Source organism: Larimichthys crocea, chromosome III (genome assembly GCF_000972845.2).
Source record: "Larimichthys crocea isolate SSNF chromosome III, L_crocea_2.0, whole genome shotgun sequence".
In the NCBI taxonomy this organism is placed as follows: Eukaryota; Metazoa; Chordata; class Actinopteri; family Sciaenidae; genus Larimichthys; species Larimichthys crocea.
The window spans coordinates 49,971,300-49,991,959 of NC_040013.1; the positions used below are offsets into that span (position 1 = coordinate 49,971,300).

The 20,660-nt window shown below is 44.7% G+C and overlaps 1 protein-coding gene and 1 long non-coding RNA gene across 3 annotated transcripts; both read left to right on the forward strand.

Annotated features, from left to right (window-relative positions):
• The first annotated feature begins 1,130 nt into the window (after positions 1 to 1,130).
• Positions 1,131 to 9,544, forward strand: LOC109140232 (uncharacterized). Its single transcript, XR_003462270.1, has 3 exons — positions 1,131 to 1,315; positions 1,388 to 2,932; positions 9,131 to 9,544. It is a non-coding gene; the product is annotated as an uncharacterized LOC109140232 (long non-coding RNA).
• LOC109140921 (retrovirus-related Pol polyprotein from transposon 412) lies at positions 3,924 to 9,131 on the forward strand. Of its 2 annotated transcripts, XM_027277799.1 has the most exons (3): positions 3,924 to 8,298; positions 8,371 to 8,470; positions 8,553 to 9,131. In XM_027277799.1, exon 1 carries the CDS (start codon positions 3,946 to 3,948, stop codon positions 8,044 to 8,046), a length of 4,101 nt encoding a protein of 1,366 aa, XP_027133600.1. In that variant the 5' UTR covers positions 3,924 to 3,945; the 3' UTR covers positions 8,047 to 8,298; positions 8,371 to 8,470; positions 8,553 to 9,131. The 2 variants fall into 2 exon arrangements, with proteins under 2 accessions (XP_027133600.1, XP_027133599.1); XM_027277798.1 differs by having other exon boundaries at positions 8,371 to 9,131.
• Positions 9,545 to 20,660: the final 11,116 nt, after the last annotated feature.

Genomic DNA, 20,660 nt, shown 5'->3' on the forward strand with positions numbered 1-20,660 from the left:
GTGTTTGGTCACACTGTCTGCAACACTAAAGTACAATGTGATATGAATGCAACACCTAAAATATTACATTGGCCCCTGAGTGTTCTTAATCTTTTTTTAGTGCAGTGGGTTGTTAGGGCTTTTTGCTGAAAACAGCTGTTTGCTGCAGTCAGAAATATCGCTGATAAGAGTGGTGAGAAGGAACCAAAACCATAAAACAATAATCTGAAAAGTGCTCAAAATAGACCTACAGAGTTAGATAATCCCCTGTGGGTTCATCACCACCAGCAGCTTCTTTCATAATACACATAATCCTTTGTTAATATAGAAAATATGGATTGCAGCAGCTTTAATTACAGCTACGTGAAAACAATGGTTTTAATAAATCCATTTCCTTACAGTTGATTAGATTAGATGGTTTACCTTGCCCAAAGGAGGCGCCGATCCACATAAAAGAATTTAATTAGATTTTTTAATAGAAAACAGCTTTAGCCTGACATGCTTACCTAAATGCTGTTTCAGCAGCTTTTTAACTACTAAGAACAGAGCTGAGCTCATGAAGATATTGGCAGAAAATGTCTAACATTCACAGCATCAGTCCAACTGTACTGTTATTGGCTTTAATGTACACAAGTTCGAATGAGAAAAATATTGGTATTGGGGTGATTTATGATAACAGTGGAACTAAAATGCGGTGACATGGCACATCGCTCTCTATAAACATACAGTGAGTGGCAGGGGGGTGAACTCACCTCATGTTAATGCCACATGATTTCCTGCATTTCTGTGGCATACCACAGAACCGAGAGGTCAGTACTGTGGCTTTAGCACAAAGGCTCTCTGTTGCCTGACGAAGAACAACCTCCACCGGCCTGAAACTCTGATTGCTGGCTGCTCAGCAATCCTCCAGCTCGCCCCTGCTGGGGGTCTCTGTATTATAAGCTCACAGAGACACACATTTCTAGACGTCACGTTTGCTTCTCGTGCCGTAAACTATGACATAATGTCCACCTTCTGGGGACACATCACCTCCCTGACACAATGCCCCCTTTTGACATCTACAGGGCAAAATTCAAAGGTCACTGCTGCTAATGACGTGCGAGAGGTAGTCATAATAATAAACTGTCCAGAGAGAGGCATGCAGTTGTGGCAGGTCGGGTGTTGCTCTGCTCCACCCCCTCCCACTTAATCAGTATCACCGGTGCTTGATTGCGCATTGGCAGCACCTGGTTAACTACTGCGCTCCTCCGGGGCGCATTCTCTCCCTGGCATTCACCTGGAAAGGCTCTGGGTCGGCGTGCTCCAGTTTGGTTGGTGTTCGGTGTGATTTCGCCAGGTAAGCGTGTGTGCTTTAACTGCATCTTTATTGCACAGTATGGTGCGACAACCGCCGTGATTTTGTTTTCAGTTTTGGCCGTACTGGTTGGGTTGCAGCTGGAGGAAGTGGTGTCCGCGTTCTGCTGTTGTTGAGGACTGGTTTTTTTTAGTGCGTAAAGCTCTCTCTATCGGTAAGCATGCTCGTTGTTAATCATGGTTAACTATAGTAGCCCTTTGCTAACAGCTGTTGCCCTCTGCTCTGTCCTGCTGTAGCTGCTGAATTTGCAGCGGTTCTGTCTCTCCTCCTGCGCTCTGTGGATCCACTGCACAGCCTATTGATGACCACCGCAGCCACCTACGCATAACATCCGCTGCCTCCAGCCTTGGTGCAGCCGCTCCGTTTTCACGCTGTCTTCCACACCGTAGTTTCTTTTTCTTAATGTCCTGAGTTTCTGTTGTGGCTCTCACGCAGCACCAGACTCAAGCCCCACTGCAACTGACTTATTAGTGTTTCTTTGTTTGTTTGGTTTATTTATTTCTTGTTTATGTAGTTGTTTTGGGTAATCAGTTAATTTGCAAGCTCTTTGGTTTCTTTATTTTGAATTACAGATGGTTATTTTGTTTAGTTCTAATTTAGTTACATTTCTGATTTTGTTTATTCTTATATAAGTAAATTTTCTTTAAGTATTTCTATATAGGTTAAAACAATTAATGTGTATTCTTTCTGTTGGTGTGCATGTGGGTGTGAATGTTGTGTGTGAGTGTTTTTAGAATAGGACATTTTAATAATTCGTATAGTTCAACCTTTGAGTGTCGCTCCACCTAATTTTGTGTGTTTTCTTCCTGGACAGGAGCTGGTGTAGTGCGTGGCAGACTCCCTGGTGGTGGTCCCATCTCACCTCCCTTAAGTTTGCTGTGGCACGTGGTGGTTTGGTTTGTAATATTGTTTTTGTGTGTTTTTAAGTTTCTTTAGTCTGTCCGCCTCACTGAGCTGTCCCTGCTCCTATTTTTGTTTATTTTCCCCCCTAACGAATGGTGGTATAGCAGACACGCAGGTTGTGAAGAATATGTTCATTTTACCTCTAGTAAACCATTGTTAAATAAAATAATTTATATTTTTGGAAGTCCGTCTCTTGTCCTCTCTATATAGGTGTAACGAGTCTGTGTGACCTCATAGTATTCCCCTTACAGGGTTGAGTGAATTTCCTGGGGTGCAATTCCCCAGGTGGCGTTGTTGGACAAATCCCCCCCCTCTTTTACCACGTCTCGCCACAAATTGGCGTTGTCGGCAGGATGCACTGTTAGAGGACAGAGGCGTGACTTCCATTTTTTTTTCTGTTAGTGTGAATTTGTTGTTACGTTGGTGTGTTAGGGCAGCAGTGAAGACGGAGCGGCAGCATCTTTTTTTTTTTTTTCTTCCTCTTTTTGTTCTTGCCAGTGGTGCAGGTTTCCATTTTGAAAGCGGTGGGTGTGGCCTCTGCGGTTTGCCATGGAGGAGGAACTGCAGCAGCTCAGAGAGCTGGTGGCACAGCTTAAAGCAGATAATGAGCAGCTGTCTCGAGTGAGGGATGCTTCTCAGGCCGGTTCCAGCAGAGCGGACCCCGCTTCTGTCACTTCAGGTGCTAATCCTCCGGCTGTAAGTACTAGCGCCACAGTCACTGAACGGTTGGTTGTTATGCCTAGAGATCGCAGATGCACCATGTTTAATGGCAGAACAGGTATAGGCATAGTGGAGTGGAAAGAGGAAGTGCAGGCCTGTATGCGGGCACGCCACTTGTCTGTTCGTGATCAGGCCTTTTTCATTTTTGACCATCTAGAAGGTGAAGCCAGAGAGGAGATTAAATATCGCCCCTGTGTGGAGAGGGAAGACCCAGACAAGGTTTTGGCTATCTTGACTGAGCTTTATGGCTGTGTTCAGTCATATGTAACACTGCAACAATCTTTCTTCTCTCGAAAGCAGCAGGAAGGGGAGACGCTGTTAGAGTTCTCTTTGGCCCTGATGGCCCTGATGGAACGTGTTAAACAGTCTGCACCAGGTGCCTTGCCGAATGCTGATGTTCTTCTTCGTGACCAGTTCATAGAGCATGTGCTCGATGGTGCCCTTCGCAGGGAATTGAAGCAGTATGTTCGCCGCCATCCCACTGCTTCTTTGCTCGAGACACGTGGAGAGGCCATTAGATGGGAGAGGGAGGGGTCTCCAAGGGGTGCTAGGGAACGTAGCCACTCTCTTCCCTCAGCCTATGGCCTCCAGTATGGGGTCCAGGGTGGTTCTCGCCCCACCCCACTTGTCTCACCCCATGATTCAGAGTTGAGTGAAGTGAAGGCACTCTTGAAGCGTCAGCAGGAACAGCTTGACCAGTTGACTCGGGCCATGGCTTCTTTTCAGGCTCGTCCCTTTCCATCACGGCCTCCTCGCAACGGCCCTGTGATCTGCCGAAGGTGTCAACAGCCAGGTCACTATGCCAGCGATTGTGATGGGGAGCGGGTTACCCCTCATCCCCGTACTGGTTCTGCCACTGGTCGGTCTTCTAATGTGGCTGGGTCTTCACGCTTTGCACCCCAGCCGGAAAACTGACGCCCACTGAGCTGAGGAGCCAAAGCTCAGATGGGGAGGCTGGAGGCTCACAACAAGACCTCATCAGTCGGATAATGGCGCCCTGTCCACATATTAATGTCCTGATGGGTGGGATCACTGTTCCGTGCTTGTTGGACAGCGGGTCCATGGTGTCCACGATCCCTGAAAGTTTCTTTGCCGAACATTTCGCACCATGGGGCCAAGAGCGCCTTCGGTCTTGTAATTGGCTGCAACTGCGGGCCGCAAACGGTCTTTGTATTCCTTACATCGGCTATTTGGAGCTGGATGTCACCTTGTGTGGGAAGGTGGTCCCTGGTTGTGGGGTCCTAGTGGTAAAAGACCCTCCCGGTGCTGCATCTGTTGCCCCTGGGATTTTGGGGAGCAACGTCATCCGTCGATGTTATCGGGAACTCTTTGAGGTGTATGGTCCTGCTCTTTTTGATGCTCCCTCAGTGGTTCAAGCTCCAGTAGCTGTCCTTGAAGCTTTACAACGGTGCCATCAGGCCACCACAGAACCCCCGAGGAACCTTACGGGTTTCGCCAGGGTCCGCGGTAGATGGGCGGTACGCATACCTGGTGGGGTAATGAGGCTTGTGGCCGCCACTTGTCCAGAACAGCTGGCTGGTCAGGCTGTGCTGTTCGAACCAACAGAGTTCAGCCTACCTGCAGGGTTATTGGTGTCTCCTTGCCTTGTCCAGGTCAGCCGTGGTACAGCTCATGTCCCCGTGGTCAATGTGGGGACGACTGATGTTCTCCTTTACCCGCGCACTGGTCTTGGTACTTTAAGTGGGGCCCAGGTTGTCAGCTTACCCACTGGTGTGACTGAAGTGAAGCTCCCGACAGCCTCGATCTCATCTCAGACAGCCTCTGGTGTGGCACCTGATGGGGTCCAAACCATAGACCTGTCTGCTTTGAAAGAACAAGAACAGATGGATGTACATGCTTTGCTGCAGAGGTATCAGTCAGTTTTCTCAAACCATGAAGGTGACTTGGGTTGTACCAACCTCCTTTCGCACGAAATCCCCTTGCTTGATGAGGCTCCAGTGAGACAGCGGTACCGAAGAATCCCCCCCTCCGAGTATGAGGAGGTGAAAGCTCACATTGATCAGTTGCTTGAAGCCAAGGTGATCCGGGAAAGCAATAGCCCTTTTGCTTCCCCTATCGTCCTTGTCCGTAAAAAGGATCGTAGTCTCCGCATGTGTGTCGACTACCGCCTACTCAATAGTAAAACACGGAAGGACGCATTCCCTCTACCTCGTATTGAGGAGAGTCTGGATTCACTTGCCGGAGCTTGCTGGTTTACTACTCTCGACTTGGCAAGTGGCTATAATCAGGTCCCTGTTGCAGAGCAGGACAAGCCGAAGACGGCCTTTTGTACACCTTTCGGGCTCTTTGAATGGAACCGGATGCCATTTGGCTTGTGCAATGCGCCAAGCACCTTTCAAAGACTCATGCAAAGGATGTTCGGGGATCAACAGTGCCAGTCCTTGCTCTTGTACTTGGACGACATCGTTGTCTTTTCTTCTTCCATTTCACAACACTTGCAGCGACTCGAAGTGGTTCTCAGTCGGCTGCAGAGAGAAAATTTGAAGGTGAAACTTGAAAAGTGTGCCTTTTTCCAAAAAGAGGTTCGTTATTTGGGGCACATTATCTCCAATCAGGGAGTTTCCACAGACCCTGCCAAGATTGAGGCAGTGGCGAAATGGCAGCGGCCCCGTCATGTGTCAGAGCTGCGCTCATTCTTGGGGTTTGCCAGCTATTACAGGCGGTTTGTGGAGGGGTTCGCTAAGCTGGCGACCCCTTTGCATCAGTTGGTGGCAAAACTCGCAGGTACCAAGTCCAAGCGAGGATCTGGGCAGGATCTGAGCTCTGCATGGACACCCCAGTGCGAGCAAAGTTTTGAAGCCTTAAAGGCGAAGTTGGTTTCAGCCCCAGTGTTGGCCTATGCCGATTTTTCACGTCCATTCATTTTGGAAACTGATGCCTCTTACAGTGGCCTGGGGGCCGTCCTTTCACAGGAGACTGAGAATGGTATTCGACCCGTCGCATATGCGAGCAGAGGGCTTCGACCCACAGAACGCAACATGGAAAATTACAGTTCGATGAAGCTGGAGTTCCTTGCGCTTAAGTGGGCAATGGGAGAAAAGTTCCGGGAGTATTTGTTGGGGCACAAATGCGTGGTTTTTACAGACAACAATCCGTTGAGCTACCTCAATTCAGCTAAGTTGGGAGCCATAGAGCAGAGGTGGGCCTCCCAACTAGCTGTCTTTGATTTTGAGATCAGGTATCGCTCCGGGCGCATCAACAGGAATGCTGATGCGCTCTCCCGCCAGTATCTATCGGGGTCTAGCTTAGCTGAACATGTCTTACCTGGCACTTCAGTTCCATCATTTGCTCAGCCAGCTGCAGTCTCCGCCTCAGTGGTACCTGCTGCCCAGGCGATGGTGTCTGTCTTCCGGAGTCATTCTCCAGCGGACCTTCGTTCCTTGCAAGAGGTGGACCCTCTTTTGTGTGATAATTTTCTGCCCTTTTGGAAGAGGTGGGCTAAGCCTACTTTCGAAGAAAAGAAGCAACTTCCTGCTGCTGCTTTGACACTCTTGAAACAGTGGGACCGCCTGATCGAACAGGAGGGCGTACTGTACCGCCGGACTTTTCGGTCGGATGGAGGAGAAGAGTGTTTCCAGCTTGTCTTACCTGCTGTTCTTAAAGAGGAGATCCTGACCCAGTTGCACCAAGACCATGGTCATCAGGGTATTGAGCGCACCATGGAATTGGTGCGGCAACGCTGTTACTGGCCAGGGATGTCCGCTGACATCAAGCAGTGGGTTCAGACATGCGAGCGTTGCCAAGTGGCCAAAGATTCAGGGCCGGTGCCCCATAGTTTTATGGGCCACGTTCTGGCGTCTCAGCCAAACGAGATTGTCGCCATTGACTTCACATTGTTGGAACCTTCACGGAACGGGTTGGAGAATGTCTTGGTAATGACCGATGTGTTCAGTAAATACACGGTGGCAGTCCCAACACGAGATCAGCAGGCAGCAACTGTGGCTCGTGTCTTGCTGATCGAATGGTTTTTTCGGTTTGGTGTTCCAAATCGCATTCATTCTGACCAGGGTCGGAGCTTCGAGAGTTCTCTGATCCAACAACTGTGCCGCTTGTATGAGGTAGCTAAATCACGAACCACTCCTTACCATCCGGCCGGCAACGGGCAGTGTGAACGTTTTAATAGAACTCTCCATGACCTCTTGCGGACTCTGCCAGTCTCCCGGAAGCGGGATTGGGTTTCTTGTCTCCCACAAGTGTTGTTTTGTTATAACACTACGCCACATCAAAGTACAGGAGAGTCTCCCTTCTTTTTGATGTTCGGTCGGGAACCAAGGCTCCCTGTGGACTTCCTTTTGGGCCGAGTCCGGGATGCTGAGCCAGGGGAAGTACAGGACTGGATGACTGAACATCAGGCAAGGCTTAAGGTGGCGTTTGAGAATGCTCGTGGTAGGCTTTTGGCTGCTGCAGGTCGACGAAAAGAGCGACACGACGAGCATGTTCGAGAGGCTCCTTTGCAGGTGGGCCAGCACGTCTACCTCAGAGATCTTGGTGTTAGGGGTCGACACAAGCTTCACGACAAATGGAGCTCCATTCTCTACCAGGTGCTGAAAGCCCCACCCGGAAATGGGGCAGTTTACACCATTGCTCCTGTGGAAGAGTTGCATAGGGCTCGGCAGGTGCACCGAGACATGCTGAAGCCCCAGGTCGTGTCTGGTACCCATCCCCCTAGGGCGCCGCTTCCATCAGCTTTGGCAGCGCCTGCAGCTCCCCCAGGTTCACCTGAAGGTGGTGAGCTATGGTTGTTGGTCCCTGACACTGTTCCACCCTCTGCTACTGAGGCACCAGCTCAACCCGGTTATACAGGGCTGGCTGTGAGGACACCAGCCAGTATTGAGCCTAGTCCAGGCTCAACTGCAGAACCGGAACATCTTCACTCTGTGTCCCCTCCTTCTAGCGATCAGTCCATTCCTCCTCAGTCAGTTTTGCGTCGAACCGGCCGTTCCACCGCCGGTCAACACTCTAATGTCCATCGTCTTCCCCAGTCTGTTGGCACTAGGGGTAATGTAGTGCCTGAACCTTCACAGCCAGTGGTAAATTCGCAGTCAGTTCTGTTTAGGCCTTGGTCCTAGTTTGGCATATTTCAAAGTGTAATTCGCCGTCGGGGCGACGACGCAGAAAGCGGGGGTGGAATGTGGCAGGTCGGGTGTTGCTCTGCTCCACCCCCTCCCACTTAATCAGTATCACCGGTGCTTGATTGCGCATTGGCAGCACCTGGTTAACTACTGCGCTCCTCCGGGGCGCATTCTCTCCCTGGCATTCACCTGGAAAGGCTCTGGGTCGGCGTGCTCCAGTTTGGTTGGTGTTCGGTGTGATTTCGCCAGGTAAGCGTGTGTGCTTTAACTGCATCTTTATTGCACAGTATGGTGCGACAACCGCCGTGATTTTGTTTTCAGTTTTGGCCGTACTGGTTGGGTTGCAGCTGGAGGAAGTGGTGTCCGCGTTCTGCTGTTGTTGAGGACTGGTTTTTTTTAGTGCGTAAAGCTCTCTCTATCGGTAAGCATGCTCGTTGTTAATCATGGTTAACTATAGTAGCCCTTTGCTAACAGCTGTTGCCCTCTGCTCTGTCCTGCTGTAGCTGCTGAATTTGCAGCGGTTCTGTCTCTCCTCCTGCGCTCTGTGGATCCACTGCACAGCCTATTGATGACCACCGCAGCCACCTACGCATAACATCCGCTGCCTCCAGCCTTGGTGCAGCCGCTCCGTTTTCACGCTGTCTTCCACACCGTAGTTTCTTTTTCTTAATGTCCTGAGTTTCTGTTGTGGCTCTCACGCAGCACCAGACTCAAGCCCCACTGCAACTGACTTATTAGTGTTTCTTTGTTTGTTTGGTTTATTTATTTCTTGTTTATGTAGTTGTTTTGGGTAATCAGTTAATTTGCAAGCTCTTTGGTTTCTTTATTTTGAATTACAGATGGTTATTTTGTTTAGTTCTAATTTAGTTACATTTCTGATTTTGTTTATTCTTATATAAGTAAATTTTCTTTAAGTATTTCTATATAGGTTAAAACAATTAATGTGTATTCTTTCTGTTGGTGTGCATGTGGGTGTGAATGTTGTGTGTGAGTGTTTTTAGAATAGGACATTTTAATAATTCGTATAGTTCAACCTTTGAGTGTCGCTCCACCTAATTTTGTGTGTTTTCTTCCTGGACAGGAGCTGGTGTAGTGCGTGGCAGACTCCCTGGTGGTGGTCCCATCTCACCTCCCTTAAGTTTGCTGTGGCACGTGGTGGTTTGGTTTGTAATATTGTTTTTGTGTGTTTTTAAGTTTCTTTAGTCTGTCCGCCTCACTGAGCTGTCCCTGCTCCTATTTTTGTTTATTTTCCCCCCTAACGAATGGTGGTATAGCAGACACGTAGGTTGTGAAGAATATGTTCATTTTACCTCTAGTAAACCATTGTTAAATAAAATAATTTATATTTTTGGAAGTCCGTCTCTTGTCCTCTCTATATAGGTGTAACGAGTCTGTGTGACCTCATAGTATTCCCCTTACAGGGTTGAGTGAATTTCCTGGGGTGCAATTCCCCAGGTGGCGTTGTTGGACAAATCCCCCCCCCTCTTTTACCACGTCTCGCCACACAGTGCAGTGGGGAGGCATTAACAAGCAGGCTGGAGGTTAGGCATAGGCAAGTCATCAGACTCCCCAAACCTACTGGGAAATGTTGGTGGGGGAAGTGACTAACAGTTTCCCTTCTTCCGTTTACTGCTGTTGAGCAGTGTGCAGGGTTTTTAAGGCTATTTTTTAGTGCTTGCCTTTTAATGTTTGCATTAGCTGCCTGACTAGCATTAGCTGTCTATCTAAGTAGCAATGAAAATAAACTCCTCAGCAAGACCTAAAATGATAAAAGAAAATAGTGAACTTGCCTTCACAAGACTATCATTAAAATAAAGTTTCTTCTATTCTACAGATGCATCACTGCAGGGAAAACTGCTTCGAGAATGAAGTGGGCCTGAGATGTAGCTGTTGCTGTGCTACTGGAGGAAAAAACACCATAAAGGGTGGAGGTTTTAGGTTCACATCTGTGTCCTTTAACTACTGACATCATTGATGAGGGGTAAACTCCATGCCAAGTTGAGAGTATTTTAACTTAGGCACAAGACAGGAGTGCACACCAGGAGTTTGGTATCATGTGAATAATAGTTTTGCTGCATCTCACATCAGCATAGCCGGCAAACCAGACAATAAGCGTGGAGGATGTTCACACATGGAAAAATACACTGGCTCTAATAGTGAACCTTCAGTTGAATCAAATTATATGACATTGTATCAAGTCAGTGTAAACTCCTGAGGCTGTTTAGCTGACATCACTTTTTAACTATGCTGATGACTCTGATGAAGTGCTCCTGGTAGGCTGATTCAGAGGGAGCTGAGGTAACTTCTGGCATTGGGGGGCCCCACGCGGTGACCTGTAGCTGGCCCAGAGTCTGTCTGGGGAGGAGATCACATGCGGTAATAAAAGCAGACACATGGAACAAACACAATGACTGATCTCTGTCTGTGACACAGTTTTCTAAACGTAAGGATATTTTCCCATTGCATCAGGAGACCCTGGGGAAAGGGTTAATCCATTCTGAAGATTGATACTCCTCTGCTTTTCAGTTCAGTGAGTCACTAAGTTATTGCCAGTGACATTGAGTTAAACATTGACTCTGTTGTGTATTTTCCCTATGATATCACTTTACTGTACTGTCAACTATTCAACAGATTTTTCTTTGCACACAAATTAAGATCTCATCAGGCTCCATTAAGTCAGCATATGGCAATTATTACAGATTAGTATCTCCCATCGCCCGGGCTAATTGAGGAGGTCTGATAGCATTCTGTGCTGGCCATTATTGTTGAATAGGGTTTAACAGGACTAAAGCCTATAACTTGTGATTTATGTTATCAAATTAGGAACGTCAGGCTACAGGAGCAGTTTTATAGCCTCCCTCTAAACTCCTGACTAAAAGCTGATAGATTCATTAGGCGTCCACATCTTTTCATCTGTTTAATTGCCACCATTAATCAAAATTAAATCTCCCCCCTGCACCACTGAGTGGAACCAGAAGGTGATGGTGCCTACTTACAACTGCTTTTACACTCTCCGTAATAGTCTCCAGTCTCAGCACACCTACAGTGGTGGAGAATTCAGTCGCGCTTGACTTTGGCCATAATTATTCCCCCTGGTTTTAGGAGAAGTTGCTAATGATGAGATAACTGTTTGAATGTGTCTCTAGAGGGTGAAGTCATGTGCTTTCCTTGTGCTGGCTTCAGAGGCCCAGCCAATGCGGTGAATGGTGATGGGGGTGATGTCTTGTCTAGGGTCTGCAATCTAATCCTCTGCCCACCCTCCCTGTGTTCCCATGATGCCATGATGTGTGATTGAGTTTTAGTGTATTGTGAAAGTGAAACTGAGATACTTTTACAGTCGGCTCCTTGTGAGTGGATTTTCTTCAATTCTGCTGGGAACAGAGGAACTCTTGGAAAGTAATAATGGTGCAGAAGGCTGGAATAAGTTGTATATGTAGCTGATTGTCTTCAAGTAATTCTGCGTGTCAGTAGTAATTCTGTGTTCCTGTGTTGTGATCCAGAACCAATACTGACTGATGATATCTGACATCCTCTTTCTGCTGACAAACATTTTCCAAGAAGTACCTACCTAAATAGGTCATTTATCATTGCCTTCCAAAATCATCTATGAAAATGATTTTTGCTTATGTTTAGTTTAGAGAAAAACCCAGGTCACTGCTCGACTGTTGTTGCTATTAGGAGGTGATGTCATGCCAACTTTTATCAAATTCAGACAATTTGTGCTGCCAACCCTAACACCAGACAAGAACAACAATATTGCTTTATTATGATTATATATTTATGGACATGGGAGACTGAGAATGACATTGGAGGAAATTCCAGGATAGATCTTTTGAGAAATAGTTCCCAACCATTTTCCCATAACTGTAGGAACTCTGTATTAAATATATTTGGATGAATTTTGGGTAGAATATTTCCTGTGAATTTTACATCAGAGATGAGTTTTCCTAATATTTTTAGTAGCTTTTTAGTAACTGTATGCGTCCTTTTCTAACACTGTTCAGCAGAGAGGGAAGCCTCTGTGAATATAACTTGTGTTCAGGTTTTCACCATGTGACCTGACAATAACAATTTAATTTAATTCAATTCAATTAATTAAATCCACCCTCCATCCCACCATTAAAATGTCAATTAAGCCTCGCAACCACCTGAGAAGCTTTGGCAATCCCTAGTTGGGGTCGGGAACCCCAGGTTGAGAACCAGAGTATCTGCTTGTTGTGCCCCTTCCAGCACTGAAGACGTAGGATTTATCGATTCCACTTGACCTCCCCTCTCTCCTCATGGTGAGGTAATTTAAGATGAGTAGAATGCTTCTTCAAGCTGCCTTGTACTTAATCCTCTCATAGTGTATTTTGGAGAAGGATGAATACCTACAGGCAAGCTCTTTTTACAAGCTCTCAAATCTGGAGCACACAGCGCTCCAGCTGGCTCAGTTTATTGCATGTAATTTGGCCTTGCTAAAAACCTATAGTCTTACCTCACAAAATCGTATCATTCAAGCTCCTTCAAACTGTCCAAAAAAAAAATGCTTTATTCCAGTCAGCAGAGAAATAACCAGTGTGTTTTGGTTATGCTGAGAGACAGACTTTTAGATATGTACGCAGTGATTGAAAACACAGAACACCTGGGTTGGGGATCAGTCAGCTGAACTATGACAGGACACAATTCTCTGCTCTACATATTCTACCAGCGTGTTTAAGCAGAATGCCTCGTTTCTAAAGTCTGTATGAACTTTTAGTGGAGATTTCTTTTGTAACATAATTAGTCATAACTTTGATTAGTGAATTTTGGAGCTTTGGCAATTTCAATGAAGGTTCCACAGCCGTGCTGGACTCTATGGTAGGTTGTACTGTACTAAGAGTACATTCAGACAGAATCCCATACTGCAGCGAAAACGCAGATTTCGCCATATATTTAGGTGGAGATATTCTGTTTTGGCTGTGGCAGTATGAGCTGCAACTACCAATTACACAATCAGATGGTCAAAGCCTTCACAGTCAGCCTAAAATATCTGTGGACTTCACGGACTAAATGCTAATGTTAGAATGCTAGCATGCCTGACTAGTACGACATACCAACTTTTAGTTGGAAGAATGTTTACCATGTTTAATTTTGTAGTGTATCGACCTATAAACTGTAGTATTGGACAAATTGACAGGAATGTGTGTATTACACTAGCCCTTAATCCATCCAATAGTTACTGAGACATTTCATTCAGAAACACAAATATCTAGCTCATCCATCTAATCAGGGGATCACTGAAATCATCCTGTGGGCACCATGTTTATCTGTACAAATGCACTATAATAAACATGGCAAACAAAGATATTTCAAAGAGCCTGTAGTCAATCATTTTTATAACATGAAATTAGTTGGATATGCTAAAAAATTATAAATTAGAATTTCAGTCTTTAAGACTTTGTAGAGTATATGTCTCCCCTCTCTCTTTACCTTTGGATATCAGCAAAACTCTTTGTTTTTTGGCTTGTCTTTGTTTTTTATGGTTTCCAATATAGTGTTTGGCCTAAGGGTCCAGCATAAATGACTGAGGCACCAGAATCATGGTGCTTATTCATGGTTTTTTAACAGGATTCCTTTTTTTTGGCAGGATCCTTTGTGCTTCCTATCAGCTGGGCAATGATGTCAGAGGTTTTGGGGAAGCCCTGGGTCTGCTGCAGTCTAAGCTAGTGGAACAAAGCCACGTCGATGGGGGCTGGTGAAGTAGAGAGAGGGGGGTGGAAACCCAGATGTCTGCCTCACAGTGCCACTATTGTCCCCCTGCCACTGTACCCAGACCTGTTCTCAGCCTCTCAGCTAGCATGAACAGGATTACTGAGTTTGGTCTGTCTCAGAGCTCCCAGCTACAAACTCAGCATCCTCTTGAAGCTCTTACACTCTGACAATAACAATGAAAGAAGCTTACTGGTCACTTCTGTTTTGCCTGGTGCCTACTTCTACTACATCAAGACCAGCCATTATGAGGTTAATGTATACCACATGGGGATTTGCACAATAGCACACGTTTGACATTAAATAATTCTTGCTGACTTACTTATGACCAAAAACTAGTGAATCGACAACTTTGCTAACAGCTAAACATCAAGCAAGGTCAACAACACAAGACATAGCAGCCAGCTAATATTAATCCAGCAGCAGTCACCCCAGCTCATCGTCTGTCTTTCAGCATTTTATTTTACCAAGATCTTGTCAGTGACTAAAAATCAGTCCTGGATTTACTCCTGTCCAGTGGACTCATTTTCTCCTTTTCTCTTCTTAGCTTCCTCCATCATTGTCCTCTTCAGTTACTGTATAGTATATAGTCTGTGCCATGTCTGCAGAGGCTGCTGAACCCAGTTACATTGCCCATGCGCCCAGCTCCTGTTATGGCACGACACTAGCTTCCGTCAGCATTCCAAACTAAAATAGGATCACTTGTTGGTACTTGGATTATACAGGAAAAATGTAATGAAGCTGGCATGTGTTCAGTATATCTATAATGCACAGAGAAGGATGGAATGGGAAGCGCAGTGCAGCCCACAGATCATCTTTACATATTTTGCATTTGGCTTCCCTCATGCTTTTTTGCCTCTCATTCTTACTTTTCCAACATAACACTGTCCCTGTTTTTGGTACAGTTTCTTTTCAGAATTTAGTCCCTGTCTTATATTGGCTTGATACTTCCCATTTGTGAACTAACAGCACTTGATAGCACTCTGTATGTACACCATTGCGGCTCAGCTTCCTGCCTCTGGCTTTGGTCCTGCTTGGTGGGAAGTTGCTGGCTTCTGTCCTGCCAGAGGTCTGGTCCAGTTATTATCTCGGCAGAGAGAACAGAGCACTGTAAATCATTTCCCCTTGCCTCCAGACGCCAGGTCTTGCTACCGTACATACAGTCCTCCGTGCACGTCTGGGCTGCAGAAGAGGCAAAAGTGTGGGGCAGGCGTCAAGGGAGTCACCATTGTTATGTAAGGCCTCCTCTTAGCTTTCTGACTGTAAGGCAATTGTAAATCCACATTGAACAGACGTTTTTATGCTTTGGACTTGCAGATATAGAATTGGCAACATGCTGCACTGCACAGATGGCAGAGTGTGTGCACCGATACAATTTAAAATGTAATTTCAGAGATGTAATTGTCCAGCTGTGCAGTCTTTGTGAATAATGAGTTACAAGCAGAGGGTTCTGCTGTAGGATTCATGTAGATGTTAGACATTTCTGAATTCTATATATTTTGCAAAGATATATAAATGGTTGTGTCTGCCATCATTTTATTTGATATTATTTAGTTTTTTTTTCTCTCTGTACTGAAAAGTTCCCAATTTTTAGAATGATACTTGAACACAAGAAAACTAAAATTAAGTAAGTAAAAGTATTCCAATTTTATCAGCAAAATGTCCTCAAGTAAAAGTGAAAATACACACTGTAGTGGCCTGTCAGTGTTTGATTTTCAATCACCGCAGAAGGGACAGGAATGTCAAACTGGCAGTCCACCAATTGTCTTTGAGACTGAAATATCTTGACTCCTATTTGATGGATCGACCTGAAATATTCATAGTCCCCAGAGGATGAGACCCAAATGATTTTGATGATTTACCTTTCCTATAGCACCACTATCGGATCAATATTCCAATATTTTGGTTTAGATAGATAGAAAAGTCAAAGTAAGACGTTAAATGAATCTGCATAATTAATCATTTCAAAACAGGTCATCATAATAGTAATAGTAGTAATAAGGAATAAATATTCCCAGGCAGTGTCCTCGGCTAAGTTCTCGGTGGCCTGAGGGTAGAATGACAGATGACAGATCATTTGAGAAGTCTATCACTGACATATGGTAATGAGAGACTGGAGATGTGAGCAAGGGTCTCCTGAATAGGTGCTGTTGCTGGAAAAACAAACATGTGTACAATCACATACAAACTTCCCAAAAACGTGTATGTGGCAAAATGTATTTGAATGAAAGTGTTGATAATTAGTATCTTAACAATGACAGTGTCAATGACAAAAAAGACATTTTCTCAAGGACAGTTCTAATGAGATGATGCTGTCATGCATGATGGACATGTAGTAGTTGCAGTCGTCGTTCGTGGTGTTTTTATCAGCCAGCTGCGATGTCCTTGCCAGTATTGTACATAAACAATATTCTCTCTCTCATCTTAGATGAACCTATCTGAGACGTGCTCCGTTCTGTCGGATATATGTCCACACGCATGCAGGTTGTGCAGCAGAGTGGTGTCAACAGCTTATGATGCTGGATCGCAGCAATAATCTGACCCTTCTTATTGTAAGTCACGGGCCCGTAGCTAATGGGATTCCTGCTATCAGAGGATTATGATGATTTAGCTCCCTTTGTACACCAGCGCAGCCATTTTACATACTTTCTTTATCAATTTGCACACACTTTGTCAGCAGAAGTTGATCATGTGCCTTCCCAACCCCCTCTAAAAAAAAACTACAGTATAAGGAACCTAATATGATTAATGGTGAGAAAAATAAGGGGATTTGAGGTGTCAGAGTTTTTTCTCTTTGAAGATAGTCTCATCACTGAGAATATTACTTTGTGGAATGCTTCAGAGGATTGCCGTCCATTATAATTTCCCAACGATGACAGGGGATTAGTCGGTATGACAGGCAGTGGGACAGGCAGGGGGTCGCCTGCAGTCTGGACAATTTATTTTTTGATTACCCATCCAGTCTTCAGTGCAGGAATAACTGGGTGCTTCATCATGAACATTGCTATATGACTGAAAAATGATGAGGCTTTCAAACAAAGAAAGGCGCTCACACACCTCACTCTTCGTCTTTTCCTCCAGTAAATCACTTCATATTACATCTTATGATGGGCTGGTGTTAGATATGGTGACACTGTGTGAGTGTGTGTAAGTGGTGCTCAGAAATAGAGCCCACTCAATCACAAAATGTCCTTAAACGTACAGTAGAGGAAGGTCGTTCTCCTGCACCACCGGAGTTGATTTTCACAAAGCATCCTTTACAGCTGGGCGGACCTATGATGATGAAGCCAGGCGTGACGGCTATACTGACTCCTCTCTCACGTGAATCTTTTCATACTGCCATTATCCTGCTTGCCTGCATGTCTGTCCCCTTGCATCTTTTGGAAGTCAATCAATGCAGTGATGAGTGAAGGGAAGCAGTAGGCAGCGGCTAGAGATGGAGGCTCAGTTGCACACTGGGACGCTCAATGAGAATTAGGTCAATACCCAGGGCAAGTTCAATAGATGATTAGAAAGAAATGCCAAAAAGTGGGCCAGCCCGCCGTTTTCCTGATGCCACCGCTGCGGACCCACACAAGACTCACGCCTCTAATGAAAATTCTCTTGAGGGTCCCTGCTGAGTGTGCACCACAGACACTTTAAAGGCTCATATTTTACTCAGCAATTTTCTCTGGGAGAATGTTCTAACAGGTCAGAGCCCAAAGGAAATCACAAATCTTTTGGGCTGTATTTATTATAACTATCCTTTTTTTTCAGTTTGAACTACTTCAACTCCTTTAAAAAAACATCCAACACTTGTTCCCATAGAAACAGTCTCTTTTTTTCAGCTATCCCAGGAAGTTGGCTGTGTTGGCTTCCTAAGCTATCAGAGCAAGATGAGAATATCGACCATTTTCTTCCTCCCACAAGATGTGCAGCTTAACGAGCAATGAGAACTACGTTTAGATACCTTCAGTCATGCTTCCTTGATAAATGAGTCTCCATCTACTCGCCGCCATGGCTTGCTTTAATTGAACACATGGAGTGACATGCCAGTTGATTCTCCATATGGCTTATGTGTTTGACTGCACTGTATTTTTCTTGACTCGTGGTTTGAGTGAGGGGGGAGGCGGCAGATTTTAGTTTCGTACAGTACAAAGCACTTCCTTCCTTTGCTCCATCCTGCCTGATCATCATAACGATTCTGTGCATGGCCTTCTCTTTACATGCTGACCTTGTGCTCTAATAGATTTTCCATGAAAGCCTCATACAGAATTTCAGCATGATAAGCATATACTGCAGGTACCATGAGCTCCAAAGCATATTGATATTTTGTTGGAATACATAGTTTGTATTCCACAATTATGGGCTGCACACCAAACTGTAAAGGCACATACCAGTATTAAATTTGGCACATGATTTTAATTTATCTTTAGTAAAGAAATATTAATTAGCTTGAGTCATATTTTAGTAATTTGATCATTGTCATTATAGTTAGTTGTAGGAAAGGCACAGGTGTTATTAGCAACATGATCAATGTTAGAATGCAGTGTGACAGTGAGCCACCATGCACAATATGCATTCCCACAGTGGAGATTCTGATGTCATGCAGGAAAAGCACAGGTGTAATTTATATTGTAAATAATCGGCACATTTTACTCACGTGAGCTAGTTCTAGGATTCTGGTATTGTGCATGCTGGTCACAACCAGAGGGTCCAGACCTCCATCAGAGGTTAACACTGTAAATATGCAGTATGTATGATTGTTAAAACAAAAAATATATGCAGATAGAGAATTGTATAAAAAGTTGAGGGCCGATCAGGTACAGTGCACATGCCAGTTTTAGTGTTGTGCCAGAACTGGAGCAAGGCTTATGGGCAATGTAACCGGGTTCAGCAGCCTCTGCAGACATGGCACAGGCTATGAAAATCTCAGGAAAACCCATCTCTAATACAATATTCACAGGAAATAATCTGTTCAAATCCAAATCTGTTCACTGTTTGTGTTAATTGTACAGTTTATCAGTTTTTCTGTACTGTAACAGTTATGCATTGAATGTAATTTGAAATATCCATAAAATATGTCACTTAGTCTGAGTCTTAGTCTGGTTAGTCGGAACCAGAGGGGAGAGTCAGTTTGAGAACCATTGTTTTAGTTTATCCATATTTTGATCAGAGTATAATCACAGGATGGATAGAGCTTTATCCTTTGCTTTGGTGTTAATATTATAGTATAATAACCTTTGGGAATGGAAGCCAAATCAGAAGTCGTGTTACGCTAATCCATGCCTTCATCAGTGCATCAGAATGCTAAATAACAGCTTAGCTGAATGACAAAGCTTTGAAATTCACAAATCTGAGGGATTAAATGACTTTCAAGAATCAGACATTCTGAGTGCAGGCAAATGTGGGTTTCATCTTAGTCTCATAAAGAGTATTATATTAAAAGACTGAGTGACACCAAGAAAAAATAGATGGAAAAACCATAACGGCAACACAGAGCAAAGACAATAAAATGACTTTATTATTGCATAAGGCATTGCATAGGAATTTCTAAAGCCAAACAGGATTACAAAACCAAAATAGAGGATCATCTCTCTAACCATAACCCATGAAGATGTGGCAGGGCATCCAGGACATCACCAACTTCAGGGGGCAGAAGAACACAGCTGTGGACTCAAGCGACCAGATGGCAGAGGAGCTAAACACCTTCTTCGCACGCTTTGAGATCCCAACCCATAAATCTGCACTTCCTAAGAGTGCTCAGGAAGAACAACATCAACCAAAAGCTGCTGCTAACCTTCTACCGTTCTTCTATTGAGAGCATCCTGACCTACTGCTCCTCGGTGTGGTTCTCCCTCTGCACTGAGGCAGACCGGAAGAAGCTCCACAGATTGGTTAAGACAGCACAGAAGATCGTGGGATGCCCCATCCCATCTCTCAAAGACATTTACACATCTCGCTGCCTCAGCAGAACACCCATCCCGCCCACCACCTGTTTGACCTGCTGCCCTCCGACAGACCCTACAGGTGCACTAGAGCCAAGACAAACAGACTCAGGAACAGCTTCTTTCCCAAAGCCATAACCATCTTGAACACACACATGCACTAGCCCCCCAACATGCAAAAATCTCTTGTGCAATAACTTTACCTTCACAACTTCCTTAACCTGTGTGTCAAGTGCAATAACCTCATGTGCAGTAATTGTGTAATCATGTGCAACAACCCTGTCATGTAACATCCTGCTTTTACCATTTGCTATGCAAATACAAGTAAGATGCTACATTCACATTTTATGACTATCCCTTGTATTTTTGTATAGCATCTATGTTTTTAGCTTTACATTTGTATTTATATTGTGGTTTTATCTTGTCTATATTGATGCTACACTATGCTATTACCTATATTAGGACTAGCACCTTGTTGAAGCCCCCTGTAATTTCATTGTGCTTACAGTATGTCTGTTGTACAATGACAATAAAAGCTTTCTATTCTATTCTATTCTATTCTATTCTATTCTATTCTATTCTATTCTATTCTATTCTATAAATGCACTGAGAGGTACATGAGATCTCTCTCTAACTACTAACAGCACTCTTAGGTGGTCTAAAATACTGTTTAAGGCAGATAGGATCTATTTGGAGACTTTTGTTTTGAAGTTTTCCATCTTCTATCTCCAGAGGATGGAAACTCAAATTGCTCTCCCAAGGGATCTGCTGCCCATATGTTCCTATAGAGCAACTTTGCAGAACAGACAATCTGTGCTGAACTCACATATCACAGTTCATTCCACATTGTTCCTTCTCCTTCAGTGAGACAGCCTGATTACAGGCTAGTCAATCAAATGCAGGAAGTAAAAATAGGCATATGTGCAATGACATTCAAGGTTTGAATTGCCAGCC